Source organism: Pan paniscus, chromosome 10, assembly GCF_029289425.2.
Source record: "Pan paniscus chromosome 10, NHGRI_mPanPan1-v2.0_pri, whole genome shotgun sequence".
NCBI lineage: Eukaryota > Metazoa > Chordata > Mammalia > Primates > Hominidae > Pan > Pan paniscus.
This window is the reverse complement of record NC_073259.2, coordinates 130,317,720-130,338,841: the sequence shown is the minus strand read 5'-3', so window position 1 is coordinate 130,338,841 and position 21,122 is coordinate 130,317,720. Positions and strand designations below refer to the sequence as shown.

At 44.9% G+C, this 21,122-nt stretch overlaps 2 protein-coding genes across 6 annotated transcripts in view; both read left to right on the top strand.

Annotated features, from left to right (window-relative positions):
• VPS33A (VPS33A core subunit of CORVET and HOPS complexes) overlaps nucleotides 1-16,038 on the top strand; it is a 36,022-nt gene extending 19,984 nt beyond the window's left edge. For 3 of the 5 annotated variants that reach the window (XM_034934700.3, XM_055096272.2, XM_055096273.2), the window contains 7 exons: nucleotides 3,081-3,274; nucleotides 5,353-5,479; nucleotides 7,911-7,978; nucleotides 9,106-9,243; nucleotides 11,669-11,806; nucleotides 14,617-14,785; nucleotides 15,158-16,038. In XM_034934700.3, coding sequence (XP_034790591.1) covers nucleotides 3,081-3,274; nucleotides 5,353-5,479; nucleotides 7,911-7,978; nucleotides 9,106-9,243; nucleotides 11,669-11,806; nucleotides 14,617-14,785; nucleotides 15,158-15,339 — 1,016 coding nt within the window. In that variant the 3' untranslated portion in view covers nucleotides 15,340-16,038. The remainder of the gene's footprint in view (nucleotides 1-3,080; nucleotides 3,275-5,352; nucleotides 5,480-7,910; nucleotides 7,979-9,105; nucleotides 9,244-11,668; nucleotides 11,807-14,616; nucleotides 14,786-15,157) is intronic. The other 2 variants (XM_034934702.3, XM_034934701.3) reach the window with 2 other exon arrangements.
• A 4,948-nt stretch (nucleotides 16,039-20,986) lies between these two features.
• Nucleotides 20,987-21,121, top strand: LOC129393556 (uncharacterized). The gene has a single exon (XM_055096274.1). The coding sequence runs from the start codon at nucleotides 20,987-20,989 to the stop codon at nucleotides 21,119-21,121; it is 135 nt and encodes a 44-aa protein (XP_054952249.1).
• The last annotated feature ends 1 nt before the right edge of the window (nucleotide 21,122 follows it).

Sequence of the window (21,122 nt, the reverse complement as noted above, 5' to 3'; positions counted from 1 at the left end):
AGGAAGGGCCTGCAATTCAGAGGGAAACGGACTCGTGGTTGCCAGGACTACAGGAAGGGGATGGGGAGTCACCACTTATTGGCTACAGGGTTTCCCTTTGGGATAAAAAAGTGTGGAACTAGATCCTGGCTGTGGTCCTACCATGTTGTATATGTACTAAATGCTACTGGATCATTCACTGTAAAACAAAGTAGTAATTTTTATATTATGTGCAATTTACCACAAGAATGGATGAATGAATGACGTGGGTGACGGAGAGAGAGACATGAGGAGGCATTTCCACACGTATGGAAGGTCTTTAGTGATAAGATTGTAAAAAGTCTTATTGTTTGTCAAAAAAATAGCACCTTTAATACTTTTTAAAACTCTATTTATTGACAGAGGAATTTATTTCAGGAGAGCCCTATGCTGGGTTGTGGGTGGAAATCAAAGAAACAGGGTGGTCCCAGAGCATGTAGCACCCAGGAAGGCATGAAAGAAGAGCTCTGAAGTTCAGGATGGCGAATGGTGGGGGGAGAGGCGGCCTGGGAGTTGGCCCAGGGACAGCTGTATAGGAGAGGTGGGAGGTATGTGGGAAGGGATTTTCCAAGAAGAGAAAAAATATGTATAAATTCCCAGCCTCCTTGTAGCAAGTTTTTTCGTAATGTAAGTCAAACATTGATTAGGAAAAAAATTGGAAAAATAGAAGAAAACATAGATCCGTTATTATCCTCCAACCTTACCCCACAGCCCTGTGGCCCCAAACCTTGGGACAACCACTGTTAATATTGTGGTATTATTTCCTAGTCTTTTTTTCCCCTTGTGTAGTTTATTGTAGTTAACAAAAAATGGAATCAGGTTGTACAAATAGTTTCAAACCTGAGTTTTGATTTGGTATGCTAATGAGCATTTTCCTAGTGTATGCATGCTGTAATCGTTACATTAAAATCCACAGTATAGGCCAGGCATGGTGGCTTATGCCTGTAATCCTAGCACTGTGGGAGGCCAAGGCGGGCCAATCACCTGAGGTCAGGAGATCGAGACCAGCCTGACCAACATGGTGAAACCCCATTTCTACTAAATACAAAAAAAAATTAGCCAGGTATGGTGGCGGGTGGCTATAATCCCAGCTACTTGGGAGGCTGAGACAGGAGAATTGCTTGAACCTGGGAGGTGGAGGTTGCAGTGAGCCGAGATCGTGCCACTGCACTCCAGTCTGGGTGACAGACTGAGACTCTGTCTCAATTAAAAAACAAAAAAGTGGCTGGACACAGTGGCTCATGTCTGTAATCCCAGCACTTTGGGAGGTTGAGGTGGGCGGATCATCTGAGGTCAGGAGTTCGAGACCAGCCTGGCCAACATGGTGAAACCCGTCTCTACTAAAAGTACAAAAATTAGTCGGGTGTGGTGGCGGGCGCCTGTAATCCTAGCTACTCAGGAGGCTGAGGCAGGAGAATCGCTTGAACCCGGGAGGTGGAGGTTGTAGTGAGCTGAGATCACACCACTGCACTCCAGCCTGGGCGAGAGAGCGAGACTCCCTCTTAAATAAATAAATAAATAAATAAAATAAGAGAGAGAGAGAGATCCTCCCACCTAAGCCTCTCAAAGTGCTGGGATTACAGGCGTGAGCCACCGTGCCCAGCCTACATAAGATTTTTTTCATATATCAGATTATTTTCTTTCCCTGGATTCCCTGATGCAGGATTTTTGGGGTAAAAGGCACTTGGTACATGTTGCCAAATTGCTTTACTGCAGAGTTACACCAGCTTCATGCCATCCGTAGTTCATGAGCACATGTAGGGTGTTCCAGGAAAATAGGGACTCACTTGGCTTGGCAGGAGCAGAGTAGGGAGAAGGAGATTAAGGCTACTTCGCAGAGGAAGTGGATACCATGCTAAGGAATTTGGAAGCTTATTCTAGATCAGGGTGTACAGCTTTTTCTATAAAGACCCAGATAGTAAGTATTTTAGGCTTTTGCTTGTTACAAAGTGCAGGTCATACAGAGGAACCTCCTTGTCTCTGTCATTGTAATGTGAAAGTAGCCATAGACAATACAAAAAGAATAGCTGTGGCCATGTGCCAATAAAACTTTATTTGCAAAAACAGAAAGTGGGCTGGGCGTGGTGGCTCACACCTGTAATCCAGCACTTTGGGAGGCCCAGGAGGGTGGCTCACCTGAAGACAAGAGTTCAAGACCAGCTTGGCCAATATGGTGAAACCCTGTCTCTACTAAAAATACAAGAAAATCATCTGGGCATGGTGGTGGGTGCCTATAATCCGAGCTACTCAGGAGGCTGAGGCAGGAGAATCATTTGAACCCAGGAGGTGGAGGTTGCAGTGAGCCGAGATCGTGCCATTGCACTCCAGCCTGGGTGACAAGAGTGAAACTCCGTCTCAAAAAAAAAAAAAAAAAAAGAAAACAGAACGTGAACAGAGTTTGGTCCTCAGACCGTAGTTTCTAATTCTTGTTCTAGGATGGCTTTTAAACTATTTTGGATTCCAACCCACAGTAAGAAATGTATTTTATATCATGAGCCAGTATATACACACATGTATGCGTGTGCATGTTAAACTGAAACAAAAGTTTTATTTAAAAAAAAAATAAAACGAAGCCACCACTAGCTTCTCTAACAGCGTGTGATAAGCTTTTGTATTTTCTACTCTGTGCTGTTTTTGGTACTGTTGTTTTGTTTTGGTTTCATTTGGTTTTGGTTTTAAGATGCTACTTGCAACCCACCAGCTTGATTTCATGATCCACTAATGGAACATGATCTACAGTTTGAAAAAATACTAAAAGTCAATGGGGAGATCCTTGAAAGTTTTCTGAGTGGAAAAGTGACCTAATCCCTGAATAAGTTTAGGAAGTGGACATTGCTGCATGTGGTTTATATAGGTGCCCCAAAGATAATGAGAACTGTGGTATCAGTATTAGAGTCACTACTTCCTGTACTTTGATCATGGAAAATCAAAAGCTCAGAGCTATGTGTGGTTTGCCCTCTTCCATTTTCTCCTGAGTTGGAAATTCTGTTTTGTGCTTGGTTACCGGATTGGTTCTTCCAGTCATTGCACACAGGTGCTTATTCCCTTCCACTGCTGCTCAGGTTATGTGAAATTACCTCCAGAGAAATTTGCACCTAAGAAACAGGGCGATGGTGGTAAGGACCTCCCCACGGAAGCAAAGAAGCTACAGCTGAATTCTGCAGAGGAGCTCTATGCTGAGATCCGAGATAAGAACTTCAACGCGGTGGGCTCTGTGCTCAGCAAGAAAGCAAAGATCATCTCTGCAGCATTCGAGGTGAGGCAAGTTTTGGGTGTCATTCTGCAACTCTAGGCCTCAGGTAGATGCCCACCCCTGAGGGCAATAAGAGCTCCAAAAATATGTAGCCATTAAACCAGGCTTCAATGCAACTTTTCTCATCTTCAGTAACTGCAGATTCAGTATTGGAAGATCCGAGGTTTTCTTTCATTTTAAACTTTCTCAGACCCGCGTTGCGTAAAGTTCTTTTTGTATGGAGGGTAGGTGGAGGCGCAAGTGTGTGCAGTTTACAGACTTCCATCATAAACATTTGCTTTATCGTCTTTTAAATTATTTCCTACCTTGCCTAAGAGGAAGCCATCTGTACTACAAATAAAGAATCCTCTATAATAGAACTTGTGGTTCATGCTGAAAACTCAAGTTTAGCCAATGTGACTGCGGCAGGGGAAGTCAGCACGTGTGGCAGGTGATAATGAGACTGAAATCCCCAGCAACCCCGAGCTTTGAAATTGGTGGCTTCATTATCACCTTCCTGCCTCCTCTTGCCCGTTCACTAGTTTATTCTTGCTCAGGCTCCTTTTTGAAACATGGGAATTCAACAAGATCATGAAGTCTGAATATTTAGACTTTGGAACATTAATGGGAAGTTTTTGAAAATGAATTTTTCACTAAGTATGTAGTTCTAGATTTTTTTTTGACAGGGTCTCGCTTTGTCTCCCAGGATGGATGTAGTGGTACAATCATGGCTTACTGGAGCTGCTACCTCCCAGGCTCAAGCAATCCTCCCACCTCAGCCTCCCAAGTAGCTGGGACCACAGGCACATGCCATCATGCCTGGCAGAGTTTTTTGTTGTTTTTTTTTCTGTAGAGATGGGGACTTCCTGCGTTGCCCAGGCTGGCTTGGAACTAGGCCATGTAATTCCAGATTTTATCTTTCTCAGGAATTATGTTCATTAATTGATTTTCATATTTCTGAAGTTACTTTTGGTTTAAGTTATTAAATTTTGCCAAAAAATATTATCATCACCAAGCTATGTTCGCTTTGTTCATAGACTATACTCAAGACTAAGGTTCAGGCCAGGCACAGTGGCTCACGCCTGTCATCCCAGCACTGTCGGAGGCTGAGGCAGGATCGCTTGAGCCCAGAAGTCCTAGACCAGCCTGGGCAACACAGCAAGACACTGTCTCTACAAAACTTTTTTTTTTTTTAACTAGCTGGGCAGTGGCATGTGCCTGTAATCCCAGCTCTTTGGGAGGCTGAGGTAGGAGCCTAGGAGGTGGAGGCTGCAGTGAGCTGTGATGACACCACTGCACTCCAGCCTGGGCGACAGAGACCCTGTCTCAACATCAAATAAAAGACTGAGGGTCAACAGAAAAAATGGATTTTGTTCTGTTACACAGGAAACTTTTCCTCTTTATGGTACCCTCTAAACATAATTTTTTGTCTTAGTTTTTTACTCAGAAATTTGTATGGTTTATATAATACTATCTTTCACCAATACTCAGATGTCCACAAAATACTGACACAGTGTTTAAGCTGGTACATTGGAAGACAGACTCTGAGGCATTTGCTTCTCTAAAGAAGTGCTAATTCAGGAGACAAGCACCATGACCTCTATTATTTCAGTGATATATATACTTTTCTTTTCTGTTTTTTTATGTAATGTTAGAGCTGTGTTTGCCCTGATTTATTTGTATTCCATTCTTCCTTTCTCATTAATATAAATGAAACATCCTCTGAACAATACAAAAAACAAAGCACTTAAAATATCGGCCGGGCGCGGTGGCTCATGCCTGTAATCCTAACACTTTGGGAGGCCAAGGTGGGTGGATCACCTGAGGTCAGGAGTTCGAGACCAGCCTGACCAATATGGTGAAACCCTGTCTCTACTAAAAATACAAAAATTAGTTTGGGCATGGTGGTGGGCACCTGTAATCCCAGCTACTCGGGAGGCTGAGGCATGAGAATCACTTGAACCTGGGAGGCGGAGGTTGCAGTGAGCCGAGATTGCGCCACTGCACTCCAGCCTGGGCAACAAAGCGAGAGTCCTTCTCAAAAAAATAAAATAAATAAACTATCTTCCCTGCTTGAGGCACTGCTCTCTTGTTTATTTCAGGAAAGACACAATGCTAAGACCGTGGGGGAGATCAAGCAGTTTGTTTCCCAGTTGCCCCACATGCAGGCAGCAAGGGGCTCACTTGCAAACCATACCTCAATTGCAGAATTGATCAAAGATGTCACTAGTGAGTATCCTTTGTAATGATTGTTTCAGTCTGGGGCTACTTGCACATACAACGTTTGACACCTAGGTCATCAACACCACAATGCCTCTTCGGGAGAGTCAGCTCTGTCTTAATACCACGTGTTCTTCTCAGTGTTAATGAAGTATACATATGTTAATAGTTAAGAATATTCCAGGCGGGGCATGGTGGCTCATGCCTGTAATCCCAGCACTTCGGGAGGCCAAGACGGGCAGATCACTTGAGGTCAGGAGTTTGAGACCGGCCTGGCCAACATGATGAAACCCCATGTCTACTACAAATACAAAAATTAGCCAGGCACAGTGGTATGCATCTGTAGTCCCAGCTACCTGGGAGGCTGAGGCAGGAGAATTGCTTGAACCTGGAAGGCGGAGGTTGCAGTGAGCCGAGATCACGCCACTGCACTCCAGCCTGGGTGACAGAGTGAGACTCCATCTCGAAAAACAAAACAAAAAGAATGTTCCATTTGTTGGCCAGGCATGATGGCTCACATCTGTAACCCCAGCACTTTGGGAGGCTGAGGCAGGCAGATCACTTGAGTCCAGGAATTGAAGACCAGCCTGGGCAACATGGCAAAACCCTGTCTCTACTAAAAATACAAAAATTAGCTGGGCATGGTGGCACATGCCTGTAGTTACAGCTACTCAGGAGGTTGAGGCATGAGAATCACGTGAACCCTGGAGGCAAAGGTTACAGTGAGCTGAAATCACGCCACTGCACTCCAGCCTGGGTGAGCGAGACTCCATTAAAAAAAAAAAAAGCCTGGGCGCGGTGGCTCATGTCTGTAATCCCACCACTTTGGGAGGCCAAGGCAGGTGGATCGCCTGAGGTCAGGCATTCGAGACCAGCCTGGCCAACATAGTGGAACACCATCTGTACTAAAAATACAAAAATTAGCCAGGTGTGGTGGCGGGCACCTGTAATCCCAGCTACTCAGGAGACTGAAGCAGGAGAAGTGCTTAAACCGGGAGGCAGAGGTTGCAGTGAGCCAAGATTGCACCACTGCACTCCGGCCTGGGCGACAGAGCAGGACTCCATCTCGAAATAACGAAAGAAAGAAAAAGGGAAAGAGAGGAAGGGTCCATTTTTTAACTCAAATTTTTTCATTATCATTTATATGAAAAATATTTGGAATGTAGATAAGAGAAAAAAATTATCCATAAGTTTGCCATCATAATCTGAGATGGTTAATTTTTTTAGTCTAGCTTTTTTTCTTTTTTTTTTTTTGAGACGGAGTTTCACTCTTGTTGCCCAGGCTGCAGTGCAATGGCACAATCTTGGCTCACCGCAACCTCTGCCTCCCGGGTTCAAGTGATTCTCCTGCCTCAGCCTCCCAAGTAGCTGGGATTACAGGTACTTGCCACCACGCCTGTCTTATTTTCTATTTTTACTAGAGATGGTGTTTCACCATGTTGGTCAGGCTGGTCTCAAACTCCCAACCTCAGGTGATCCGCCTGCCTTGGCTCCCAAAGTGCTGGGATTACAGGCATGAGCCACCGCGGCTAGCAGCTTTTTTCCTTTTTTGAAGGATTACTTATTGGCGCATGTTCTTCCCTTGAATATTCTGTGCAGAATTGGTACAAAGAGTATATGTTGAGTATTTTGAAAGAGCTCAGAAGACATCTATTAAAGCAGACATAAGTTTGTTTGTTATAACACAGGGCTGTAAAAGCTGAGTAGGAGATTGTTTTATGAAGTATACTTTGAATCTTAAGTAAATCACAGTTATCGGAAAATCAGTCCTTTGTTTCCCTGTTCATAGGAGTGGAAACCAGTTGAAATTGGGTTGAACCTAATGATGAAAATGAAATGTTCTTGAGAAATTAGCTTTCGTTCATACTGACGCTCATTCTGGGGTCTGTACTGAAATCCTAAGGATACAAAAGAGTGCACTTGTCGACTATATCTAGTGTAACTTAGGAGTGCAGAGGCCTAGCATTTTCCATGTTTCCTAAAAGATTTTCTTCAGGTGATGACTTGAACTTATTGCTTGCTTGCTTTTTTTGCATGATGTCTGGTTTCTTTTCTTTTGAGACAGAGTCTCGCTCTGTTGCCCAGGCTGGAGAGCAATGGTGTGATCTTGGCTCACTGTAACCTCCGCCTCCCCGCCTCAAGTGATTCTTGTGCTTTAGCCTCCCGAGTAGCTGGGACTACAGGTGTGTGCCACCATACCCAGCTAATTTTTGTGGTTTTGGTAGAGATGGGGTTTGGCCATGTTGGTCAGGCTGGTCTTGAACTCCTGGCCTGAAGTGATCCACCCACCTCGGCCCCCTACAGTGCTGAGATTACAGGTGTGAGCCACCGTGCCCAGCCACATGTCTAGTTTCTGAATCGTGCTCTGTGTATAAAAGCATGCCACTCAAGTAAATTAACATTTAATTTCTAAGTTGCAAATTTGCTAATTTCATTTTAGCTTCTGAAGACTTTTTTGATAAATTAACCGTGGAACAGGAGTTTATGTCTGGAATAGACACTGATAAGGTATGTGGACAAAAAAACCTCTTTAACAAGTAATTGAAAGCTTATTAAACCTCAGATTATAGCCAGAAAACCAATTGCTTTGATTCCCATGCCTTGCCTTTTTTTTTTTTGAGACGGAGTCTCACTGTGTCGCCCAGCTCGCTCTGTTGCCCAGGCTGGAGTGCAGTGGCGCCATCTCTGCTCACTGCAAGCTCCGCCTCCCGGGTTGACGCCATTCTCCTGCCTCAGCCTCCCGAGTAGCTGGGACTACAGGCGCTCACCACCACACCTGGCTAATTTTTTGTATTTTTAATAGAGATGGGGTTTCACCATGTTAGCCAGGATGGTCTCGATCTCCGACCTTGTGATCCGCCCACCTTGGCCTCCCAAAGTGTTGGGATTACAGGCGTGAGTCACTGCGCCCGGCCACTTAAATATTTTTAAGAGCAAATGCAAAATGTGCAAGTGTAGATTTTATCAAGTAACAGATATTTAACATTATTCTGTGCAAGACACTTTCTGCCATACATGGCAACATGAGACCTGGCCCCTAAAATCAAATCTTTTTAAGACTGTATTAGATAAATTAAGGTATTTGCTCTTTTGAAAGGGTTTCTTATATAACTCCTTTAAATAGCTCTATTAACAAATTTTAAATTATTCACTTTATGAAAATTCCTAACATAAAACAATTACTGATACTTTTTGCTAGATTAGTTGTTGATACTCTTGAAATGGAGTAGGCATCTGGTAGCCTCTCAGAAGCGTGACCTTAGAGACAGATGTGTCCAGACAGGCATATGGAGTGACCAATTGTATTCTCAGCAGCCTTGGGCTCCAGTGACTTGGCCTGATCACTGGGGTGTGTGGGTGTGTGTGTGTATGTATGTATGTGTGTGTGGGGTGTGTGTGTGTGTGTGTGTGTGTGTGGTGGCCAGGGTGTGTATGTGGCTGGGGCTAGCAGAGCTATTTCAGGGAAGGGTTAGGGACTGTGGAAAAATAACTCATTTTCCCACATATCTCCTTTATTGGACTTTGAAAAATAATAATAAACATCAAGTTAAGTTCCTAAACCATGTAGTGTGTGTGTGTGTGTGTGTGTATGTATATGTAAATGTATATGTATATGTATGCTACTTTATTTCCAGGTCAACAATTACATTGAGGATTGTATCGCCCAAAAGCACTCGTTGATCAAGGTGTTAAGACTAGTTTGCCTCCAATCCGTGTGTAATAGTGGGCTCAAACAAAAAGTTTTGGATTATTACAAAAGAGAGATTCTCCAGGTGAGTATATTTTTAAATTATTAATTTGCCAAGGGGGACAGCATCTTTTTAAAAAATACTTCATGGGCCGCGCACAGTGGCTTACGCCTGTAATTCCAGCACTTTGGGAGGCCAAAGCAGGTGGATCACTTGAGGTTAGGAGTTTGAGACCAGCCTGGCCAACATGGTGAAACCCCCATCTCTACTAAAAATACAAAAATTAGCCAGGCATGGTAGCATGCACCTGTAGTCCCAGCTATTTGAGAGGATCAGGCAGGAGAATCGCTTGAACGCAGGAGGCGGAGGTTACAGTGTGTCAAGATCATGCCCCTGCACTCCAGCCTGGGCAACAGAGTGAGACTCTGTCTCAAAAAATAATAATAAAAAATGTAAAATTAAAAAAAATAAAAAATACAAAGCTGCCATTTTGGTATCTTGTAACGACTGTTGTATAAATTTTTTAACACCTAGAGGAATTGGTCTTGGTAGCCATCACTGTTTATTGTATTTGTGTGATAATAATAGCTAACAGGCTGGGCACAGTGGCTCACCTCTGTTATCTCAATATTTTGTGGGGCTGAGGCAGGAGGATCGCTGGAGGCCAAGACCAGCCTGGCAACATAGCAAGACCCTGTCTCTACAAAAAAAATACAAAAATTTACCAGGCATGGTGGCTGTGTCTGCAGTCCCAGCTACCCAGGAGGCTGAGTTAGGAGGATTGCTTGAGCCCAGGAGTCCAAAACCAGCCTAGGCAACATAGCTTTTTTACAAAAAGTAAAAAATAATAATAATAGGTAACATTTATTGAGCATTTACTATGTGCTAGGATCTATTGGAAAAACTTTATGTGCATTCATTTGTTTCATCTTCACAATACTTCCTTGTTAACTGTAGTTACCATAACAACAACAACAAATATTCACAACAGCCTTGTGAGTTAGAGACTGCTATCGTCCCAGTTTTATGGATGAAAAACTGAGGCACAGACTAGTTTAGGTAACTCACCCAAGGTTACCTGGCTGGTAAGTGGCACAGCCAGTGGTAAACCAGGCAATTTGAGTGTAGCGCCCATGTTCTTAACTCTGCAATTATACCATGGAGGAAAAGAACTTTCTGCAAATTTCTGATGACAGTTGCTTAGCAGGTTTACTTAAATTAAGCCTGTGTTACTTATAATAAGGAAAAGGCCACTCTTGTTTTTGAAAAGTCTCCCCTTTGTTTGAAAATGACTCAGGTAGTATTTATTTGCTGTTACCAGTGACAGTTAAGTACATTTTTATTAAAATTGAGTGCTCATTAATTTTTTGTTTTTGTCTTTTTTTAAGTTATGTATCCTTGTGTAAGAGTCAAATAATGCAGAAGTACACAGAGCAAAATGTGAACGTCCCCTGTACCTTGCTCATACCCCAGTTTCCCTCCCCAGATGTGACCAGTGTCAGCAGTCTGATTTGCTTCCTTCCAAACTCCATTCTTTGCATTTAGACAGAATGTTTCCATACACAGACTTCAGAGCAAGACTGGCTGGATCCAGGTTTCAGCTCTGCTCTTCACTAGCTGTGTGACTTTAGGCAGGTTATTTAAACATCTCTGTAAAATGAAGGTAATGATACCTACGTCATGGGGTTAGAGCCGGGATGACTGAGTTAATGTATGTAAGTGCTTAGACCAGAACAGTGCCCAGCTGATAGAAAGTATTTCATAAGTGTTGGCTACTTTTTAAAATTTATTTATTTTTTGAGACAGTATCTCACCCTGTTGCCCAGAGTGGAGTGCAGTGGCACAATCTTGGCTCACTGTAACCTCCTGGGTTCAAGCGATTCTCCTGCCTCAGCCTCCCGAGTAGCTGGGATTACAGGTACCTGCCACCAGGCCCAGCTAATTTTCTTATTTTTAGTAGAGACAGGGTTTCACCATGTTGGCCAGGCTGGTCTCAAACTCCTGACTTCAAGTGATTTGCCCACCTCGGCCTCCCAAAGTACTGGGATTACAGGTGTGAGCCAGCATGCCCAGACCTTGGCTACTTTTTAAAAATAGAAATAATGTCCTACTCTACATGTTATTGTTTTTTTAATATATTCTGGAGACCTTTCTTATCAGGATGTATACATATGCCTTACTCTTTTTTAGAGCTAATTATATCCCTTATAAAAATATACTATCATTTATTTGATGCTTGCTTAGATTGGGTCCATAAATTCTGACTTTAAAGTAAAAATTTTAAATTTCTCTTTGAAACAGTGAGCTGAATTAATAGTAACAGGCAAGCAGTTTTAGGACAAGTTTCATCCCTCCACCCTGTCCTCTGTGCCCATCCACTAACATTGCTGGACTTTGGTAACATGTCCTGCAGTACAAGCCAAATTGATTTGTTGGAAGTGCCCTTCTTTGAAAATTGCAGAAATCCTTTTCCTGATCTGACATCAAGGCCAAATGACTTCCCTTGCAGACGTACGGCTATGAGCACATATTGACCTTACACAACCTGGAGAAGGCCGGCCTGCTGAAACCGCAGACGGGGGGCAGAAACAATTACCCAACTATACGGAAAACATTACGCCTCTGGATGGATGATGTTAACGAGCAAGTAAGCCATACTTCTCCACCTCGTCTCAGCTTAGGGACTGGTTAGATCGTCCAGGTGACAACACATGCTTCTGAACCTACACATCTGCCTTGCTTTCTAAGAACAATTTTCTAATGTTTTTGAAAAAGTAATGTATGCATGTATTGTATCCATCAGAATCCTAGAAGGACACAGAGAATGCTCTTAAACTGGGGAGTTTCTGGAGAGTTTAATAAAGATGTGGGCTGGGCGCGGTGGCTCACACCTATAATCCCAGCACTTTGGGAGGCCGAGGCGGGCAGATCACTTGAGCTCAGGAGTTTGAGAACAGCCTGACTAACATGGGAAACCCCATCTCTACTAAAAATACAAAAATTAGCCCAGCATTGTGTTGCGTGCCTGTAATCCCATCTACTTGGGGGGCTGAGGCAGGAGAATTGCTTGAACCTGGGAGGCGGAGATTGTAGTGAGCTCAGATCATGCCATTGCACTCCAGCCTGGGCGACAGAGCAAGACTCTGTCTCAAAAAAAAAAAAGTTATGGGGCAAGCTCGGTGGCTCATTCTTGTAATCCCAGTATATTGGGAGGCTGAAGCGTCAGATCGCCTGAGTCCAGGAGTTCGAGACCAGCCTGGGCAACATGGCAAAACCCTGTCTCTACAAAAAAAAAATGGCCAATGGTGGTATGAGCCTTTAGTCCGAGGGGCTGTGGTTAGAGGATCACTGAGCCCAGGAGGCGGTTGCAGTGAACCATGTTTGTGCCACTGCACTCCAGCCTGGGCTACACAGTAAGACTCTGTCTCAAATAAATAAAGATGTGGGAAGAGTGGAGAGGCAGTGCGGTGGGGAGCCCTTGCCAGCCACGGCCTGAAGGGCAAGGAGAGGGGAGTGTTCTAGAAACTTGTCTTAGAACCTGGAGAGAAGAGCTGTGGTGAGGCCATCTGGTGAGGTAAGGGGTGAGGGGCCTCTGGCTGAGGGTATGGTCAACCTCCAGCAGAGGAAGCTGGCCAGTGACAACGTCGTCCTCACACTGCTGCCCACTCTCCAGTTCACTCTGGTGCTTTGTCTTGGTCAGACCCAAAGAGAAGGCATTGGAGTGTGTTGGTGTGGGACGCACAGGTCCATCTCCGGGCATAGAACATTGCGGAGAAGGGTGGAGAGTGTCTAGAGGAGTCAGTGGAGATGTCCAGCACTCATAAACAAGCCAGCCGTGGCCAGGCGCGGTGGCTCACACCTGTAATTCCAGCACTTTGGGAGGCCAAGGCAGGAGGATCACTTGAGGTCAGGAGTTCAAGACCAGCCTGGCCAACATGGTGAAACCCTGTCTCTACTAAAAAATACAAAAGTGATCAGGGCATGGTGGAGCATGCACCTGTAGGCCCAGCTACTGTACTCAGGAGGCTGAGGTGGGAGCCTCCCAGGAGGCTGAGCCTGGGAGGTTGAGGCTACAGTGAGCTGAGATTGCACCGCTGCACTCCAGCATGGGTGACAGAATGAGACCCTATCTCAAAAAGAAAAAGAAAAAGGGGGAAAAAAAGCTATGCAAAAGCAGGGCCATCAGGGCCAAGTGAGTTTCCTTCCACAGTTTCCCCTCAGAGGCAGCCACTGTGGCCAGTTTTTTATCTATCCTTCCAGAAAGATTCTGTGCATATACATTTTTACATAAAGAGTGCATATTCTCTACTGTTGGTCTCCAAAGTGGGGTGCACTTTGCTTTACATTTATTACTTATTCTAATATTTCTAAATTTCAGTCTTTTTTGGTTTTTCATAAGGAACTTTATTAGGCCGCCTCTTGCGACAAAAGCTCATAACTAGACAGTCTCCTCTGTCAGGAGCAAAATTAAATGATTTTTTCCCAGTGGGAAAATAGAGACCCTTAATGTCTAGAGTCTATCATGTACATATTAGTTCAGCTGTCTTCACTGTTCTGACCTTTCTGACTCTGGACCCACCCACCACTTAACAAAGGATCTTGAAGGGTCTTCTGTGATCTTCCCCTTCTTTTTAATTTTTCTAAATTGCTACATAGTGGTTTTGAGGCTATACCTTATTTAATGATTTAACAGATTGCTATTGATAGAAATGCAGTTGTTTCCAGTCTTTACTATTACATGCAGTGTTGCAGTTGATACGTTTATACTTTGGTCTATTATCTTTTGTTCTGCAAGCAGCTCTGTAGGATTAATGCCTAAAAGTAGAATTGCTAAGTTCAAAGGTTATTGCACATCATTGCTCAGCTAGGGAGTGCCCAGTTCCCCCCAATATGTTTCACGCTGGCCGGACGCGGTGGCTCAGGCCTGTAATCCCAACACTTTGGGAGGCCGAGGCAGGTGGATCACCTGAGGTCAGAAATTCAAGACCAGCCTGGCCAACATGGTGAAACCCTGTCTCTACTAAACATACAACAATGAGCCAGGAGTGGTGGTGCACACCTGTCATCCCAGCTCTTTGGGAGCCTGAGGCAGGAGAATTGCTTGAACTCGGGAGGCGGAGGTTGCAGTGAGCTGAAATTATGCCACTGCACTCCAGCCTGGGTGACAGAGCCAGACTCTGTCTCAAAAAAAAAAAAAGTTTCATGCCAAACCAAATAATTCTTCATCTTCTGTACCTAGAGCTGCTTTGAGTGGCTTTTCAAGATTTCAGTCAAAATTGAAGCTCTGGCTGCTAAAAATTGAGCCCAGCTAGGGTGGATTAGAACAAGGCATGGCAGGGATGGGGGTTGTATATCTTTAAATCCAAATCAAATAATTTTGGATTACCCAAAAGGCCACAGTCAGGTAGCTCTAAGTCTCTGTATCTATAGGGTTTTTGTTCTTTAATTATCTCACAGAACCCCACGGACATATCGTATGTGTACAGTGGGTATGCCCCGCTCAGTGTGCGGCTGGCCCAGCTGCTTTCCCGGCCTGGCTGGCGGAGCATCGAGGAGGTCCTCCGCATCCTCCCAGGGCCCCACTTTGAGGAGCGGCAGCCACTGCCCACAGGACTGCAGAAGAAACGTAAGTCCCAGTCCAGCATCTACAGATAATTATGTACTGTTAGTGTGCTTTTCAGGTATTGTACAGTTGCTTTGTAAAATAGTAAAGCACTTAGGAGTCAGAATTAAATACACCTCTTTTGTTCGTTGCTAATGTATATAGTAAGAACTCGAATCGGATTATTCCCTGAGGGGTAGCAGCTTTCAACTTCTGTGTTGAGAATCTCAGAAGTTAAAAAAAAATGTTGAGATCAAAATCAGTATTCTTAGGTTTCAGATGAACTGTCTGGATGAAGGCACTTGTTTATTCTTATGAATGATAAAATGTTTGAAGAGGTGGGAAGAGAAGCATTAATAATAAATAGTTTTTAATTCTGAAATGTTTAAATTTTAGGTCAACCGGGAGAAAACCGAGTGACTCTGATATTTTTCCTTGGGGGCGTAACCTTCGCTGAAATTGCTGCCCTGCGATTTCTCTCCCAGTTGGAAGATGGAGGTACAGAATATGTCATTGCCACCACTAAACTAATGAATGGAACCAGTTGGATAGAGGCTCTGATGGAAAAACCTTTCTAGGATGTTCAGAGGAGACTTAACAAGTGTACTGCAGAATAAACTGCCTCTTTGAAGAAGTTGCTGAAAGGAAGTAAAACCCCATAGAAGAAACATGGGAATACAGAATATATTCTGGGGTCAGCTTCTTAAATTATACTACTGTTTACTGCTTTCTCCGTCTCTTTTGTATTCCTTTTTTTTTTTTTCCTTTGAGACGGAGTCTTGCTCTGTCACCCAGACTAGAGTGCAGTGGCACGGTCTCACCTCACTGCAACCTCCACCTCCTAGGTTCAAGCAATTCTCCTGCCTCAGCCTCCTGAGTAGCTGGGACTACAGGCATGCACCACCACACCCGGCTAATTTTTGTATTTTTAGTAGCCATGGTGTTTCACCATGTTGGCCAGGCTGGTCTCAAACTCCTGACCTCAGGTGATCCACCTGCCTTGGCCTCCCACAGTGCTGGGATTACAGGCCTGAGCCACCGTGCCTGGCCCCTAATCTGCTGAAGAAAGAAGAATAGAAGAAAATCAACCTGAGTAAAAGCAGCACTGGTTTTGAGTTTTCTAAGCTCAGGGTCTTCATTAGAGACCTCTGGAATACATTAAGGATGGTGGGGGTAGATAATCCATTCAGCCAGACAAACGGGGCCAGCTCTTAAAATAAGAAAGCTGAGACTGAGGAGGTGAAACTGAAAATAAAAAGAGAAAGTTCATCCTCTAATCCCCAGTGCTGTATTTCTTCAAGGCGCATCAGGCCTAGGACAGTGGTTAAGTGTTGGGAGCTGGAGATCATTTTATCACTGAGTTGAGATTTCTTTTTCCTGCAGAGTGTGGGAGATTATATTTAGGGTCATCAGTCACTGTCGCAATTGATCACTAAGGCAAGTTTGCTTCCTTCTACTTCTTACAAAGCAAGAGGTTTAGGGGAGCTTCTTGCGCAGAAACAAAGTTTATGCTCTGTGTGATCAGCTACATCTCTTTAGGTTCCATACTTATCAGGGGCTTTTGACATGGAAGAATGTGATAATTGGGGAGCAACCTTCTGAGAATTCAGCCTTTGAAGTAATTCAAAGACAGTTTCTTAGCACACACGTTAACTCCAGACACAGCAGTGGTGGGTGCCTCCATTGAGGTTTCCGTTTTCTCTTCTGTCCATCAAGGGCCCAACATCCAACTGGTCCCACAGTGCAGGGGCAACTCTTGCTTCTTCAGCATCTGGCCACTTCGTTTCCATGGTAACTGCCACGTGTACTTTTCTAGCAGTCTGTGGCCACTCCATACTCAGCTGAAAACACTGTTTCAGCCCCCTCTCTGGTGACCTCAGCCTTCTCCAGGTGTATCTCTTGATGATCTTGGAGACCAGCAGCCACAGCTGCTGCTACTCCTGCAGGAGACTGTCAGGCTGTGGTGGGGGGCAGGGGTGTTGGAGGAGAAGTTGAAAATCCGTGTGTTCTCTGCCCCTCTGCTCCTCCATCTTAGCTTCTGGAGGAGTTAAGGCACCAAGGGCACCAAGTCAGGTTGGCGGTTTTGCTGCCCTTGCCCAAGCCTCCAGCAAAACTAGCTGGTCCCCTGCTTTGCTGGGTCCCAGCCAGGTGTGATTTTGGTTGTTGATTAGTAACCACACATTGTTTTTCCCCACCTTTTTCATTAGTGGAGGTTTTTTTTTGTTTTGTTTTTGTTTGTTTGAGACAGAGTCTCACGCTCTTTTCAGACTGGAGTGCAGTGGTGCAATGTCAGCTCACTGCAACCTCCACTCCCCGGGTTCAGACGATTCTCATGCCTCAGCCTCCTGAGTAGCTGGGATTACAGATGTGCACCACCACACCTGGCTAATTTTTGTATTTTTAGTAGAGATGGGGTTTCACCATATTGGCCAGGCTGGTCTCAAACTCCTGACCTCAGGCGATTGGCCCACCTCGGCCTCCCAAAGTGCTGGGATTACAGGTGTGAACCACCATGCCCGGCCCATTAGTGGAGTTCTGATGGGCACGGTAAATATTATTAATGAAAGAGAAATTCTGTATACTTTTTAAAAAATCTTTAATGAAAGAATGAAGGGTGGCAGAGAGAATAATTGAAAGATTAGTTTCTCATGGAATTAATTTGGCCTTGATATTCAGTATTTGGAAATGTCTTAAAGAAAACCATTTTCATTGTAGAAAATCCTTTTTTAAATACTTGTTATATCCCAGGGAGATTAGTTTATACCTTCCACCTCAGGCAGTCATCAGCTGCTTTAGAGAATGAAATCCACCCTGCCCCTCCATTTTTTGGTTCATGGGGCTCAATTCAAGTCTGGTCAAGTCTCCCTGGCTGGGGATTCTGTCCTGGGAACAGATACTCAGTTGTAGTCTCATGTGTCTGCACTCACCCAAGACTCTATATACTTGCTTGCTCAGCGCATAGTTAGGGCAGCTCCTAAAAATGCATTCAGCAGAAGACTGAAAAACTTCAATTGCTTCATTTGTATGCAAATAGAAAATGGTAGATAATTACATATTATTCGCCTTTGTGTAAGTTCATTTAATACTTGAAGCAGTCTTTGTCTCAAAAGAGTATGCCCTTACTGAGAAAGGATATGTGAACGGTACATTTATTGTTGGGGAGAGTGGATTGTTTACATCATGTCTGGACTTCTGTCTAGTTGGGTAGACAGTTCTACACCAGCAGCCCCCTTAATAAAGAAGTCTACACAGACACTGTTTTGTGTCTTGCTATACAGTGTTGAATTCTGACCAACAGAGAATTAAGTATTTTGTTAATTGTGGAGCAAAAGAGTAATGGTTGAAAGAGGGATGATTTAAAACAGCACATTTAATTCTCAGAGAAAACTGGGACAGTCTCATTGTGAGTTCTATTCGATTCAGATCTGCCCTCACTGCAAATGGATTATGATTAAGCATGATGTGTTGGTCGGTCTTGTTCTCAGTTGTACACTAAAGACCAGCCTGTCACCAGGAGGAAGTGTTTGTATTGAGCAGAGTTTAATTCAAGAAGAAATTATTTTTTTGAGATGAGGTCTTATTCTGTTGCCCAGGCTGGAGTGCAGTGGCACAATCATAGCTCACCGCAGCCTTGAACTTCTGGGCTCAAGCAGTCCTCCTGCCTCAGTCTCACGAGTAGCTGGGACTATAGCAAAGCACCACCACACCCAGCGATTTTTTTTTCTTCCTTTTAGAGACAGGGTCTATGTTGCTTAAACTCCTGGCCTCCAGAGAAATAATTCATTTTTTCTTTTTCATTAAATTTATTATCTTTTTAATTTTCTGTTGGCTAGGATGGTCTCGAACTCCTAGCTTTAAGCAGCCCTCCTGCCTCAGCCCCACAAAATGTTGGGATTATGGGTGTGAGTCACCACACCAGCTGAAATACTCTTTTTAAAATATCAAAATGAACTGGATGTCTAAAGCAGACAGTAAGAGGGACTATGATAAAGATGGTGAGGCAAAAAAATGCAGACATCACATAGATGATCTTCTTCAGACTGAATTTATTGTAGAGTGTGATATATTCAGTCGTGGTTTAATGATGACATCCTATAGAAAATAGAGGATACCTTTTTTGTCAGACAACAGAAGAAAAAGGCAGTTATTTAAAATTTCTCAGATTCTTTTATTTCTAAATGGATTAGTGTGAATTTCAAGCCACATAGTGTTTCTTTGCTTAAGTTCCTCCGTTGCTGTAAAACACCCAAAATCAGGCAGTAACAAGGGGCCGCAAAGGCTAGAACACTTAACTGCCTGGAGACATCCATTTGAAGGATGTGAGAGTTAAAAGGGAACAGAATCAGGCCTATTTTTAATAGCCTGTCTGTTTCATCCATTATTTTGGTGTGGAGGAGGGTATAAATCTCAGCTGTACTCCGTTGCCACTAGGTAGGACACGGAAGATGACCAGTTCTCTGGGGGAGTAATTACTACTCACTGGCTTCCTGAGCAGCTTGATAATGTTCTGCTCCTGTTTTCAGCCTCACTGTGGCCAAGGCAATAATTTGATAATAAGAGATCCTGATTAAATTAAGGAGCCATTTGCTTCTGGATGATGATGTTGATAAAAGGGTTGATGTCCACACTGCCTGCTCTTTTCAAAGGTCAGAAAACAGTCTTGAACTAAAAACTACGGCAACGAGCAAAATAATCAGAAGCAGCATAGTTTATGCTTTCGTTTCCTTTGTTGTTGCATCTGGGAAAGTGTCTGTTCTTTGCAGAAATCCTCACTGGCTCCTTTTGCCTCACATTGTGAGGAGGTGAAATTGGAAGTGTCACATTGGGAAAGTATCTGTATAATGAGTCTGTAAGCTGCAAAACTCTTTGTAAATCGGAATCAAGCACTCAGGAGATCTCGGTCACTTAAGCTTGGTTCTCACAGCCGTGCATGCTTGCACTTGCATGTTTTTTAAGACAACAGCTTTTGCTTTAGTAGTTGGGCGGTCGCAAGTGAACACTGTCCAGTGGTTCTTCTGGTGCCCAGACTCGGAGGAGATGGGACTGCTCTCAATGTGTTTGTTAGAAACGAAACTGTTGGCACTATAACCCCATAACCCCTTACAATGTTCAGAAAAAAACAAGAAGGGGCTTGAAATACCCACTAGTGTGCCGCCTGCTCAGCCCATCTGGGTCTGTGAAACCACATCTGAGCCCTGTGGGCTGTGGTGGCGACACAGGCGGAGGGCGGGCAGGGTTGCCAGCGCCCCGCCTGGGCTGGGAACGCCTGTGCGCAGCTCCCTGAGAGCTCGGGGACCACGCGGAGGTTGTAATTGGTCTCTAGACCACACCTAGTTGTTGAGTGCCGCTGCTTGAAAATCTCAGTTCTGCCGAGATCGCAGAATACACACAAGCTACCTTTGGGCACCAGAGCAGACAGAACCGCGGAGCTTCAGGGTGGAAGAGTCGTGGAAACTTTGCCAAGTAAGTGAGGTGGGGAGAGAAGGAAGCCAGTGCCTGACACTGTGGGGAGTGGCTGGGCAAAGCAGCATTGGAGGTGTTGTAGGGTTCCTACTATCTGATGAGCTGGTGTGGGGTTCTTACTGTCTGATGTCGTCTCTGGTGGAAGTTAGCAGGGCTTGGGCAGTTGCACAGAGCACGGTGGGGGGGGGGTGAGCCCAGGATCGGATTGATGCCCACCCACCACCTGGCACCCTGCAGTCCACAAAGCAAAGATCCTCCAGCTCTGCTGCTGGCAAGCCTTGGGGCCAGGGGACTCACAGAAGAGCAGGTTTGGGCCTGTGCCTTCCTCCTGCCCAAATGGGTCTCTCTCCCCTTCCCCTTCCAGCCAGGGCCGCAGCTGGGGCTGCAGCTTGAGTGACGGGAAAAGAAAGGTTTACTCCACCAGCGCATTAGCGGCACTCACAGCATTAAAAATGCAGAGGTGGTGGGAGGAGCGGGCCGGGGAGGAAAACTCATGCAGCTGCGGGGCGCGGGGAAGAGCCGGGCTTCTGCCTCCTCAGCCCGGATCAGAGCCGAAGAAGGAGGGCAGTTTGGGTTGAGAAGGATTCTCCAGTGTAACTGAGAAGCGAGCGTCCAGAAGGCTGTTGGGGAGGTCGGCACTGTGGGCTTCCTGGCCTTCGTTTGCTGTTTCGAGGGCCAGGACCTCGTGTGTTCCCGTCCGCCCCTCTGGGACGGCGCCAGCCCGGCAGGCCGCCGACCGTCCTGGGGCTCCCGCGCAGCGCGATGCCGGCCTCGTCCACCGTCCACGTGCTGCAGCTGCTGCGGGAGCTGCTCGCCTTCGTGCTCCTCAGCTACACGGTGCTCATCGGGGCGCTGCTGCTGGCCGGCTGGACCACTTACTTCCTGGTGCTGAAGTGAC

Coding starts and splice junctions, on each gene's coding strand:
- LOC129393556 (XM_055096274.1), top strand. CDS start 20,987: ATGCCGGCCTCGTCCACCGTCCACGTGCTGCAGCTGCTGCGGGAGCTG.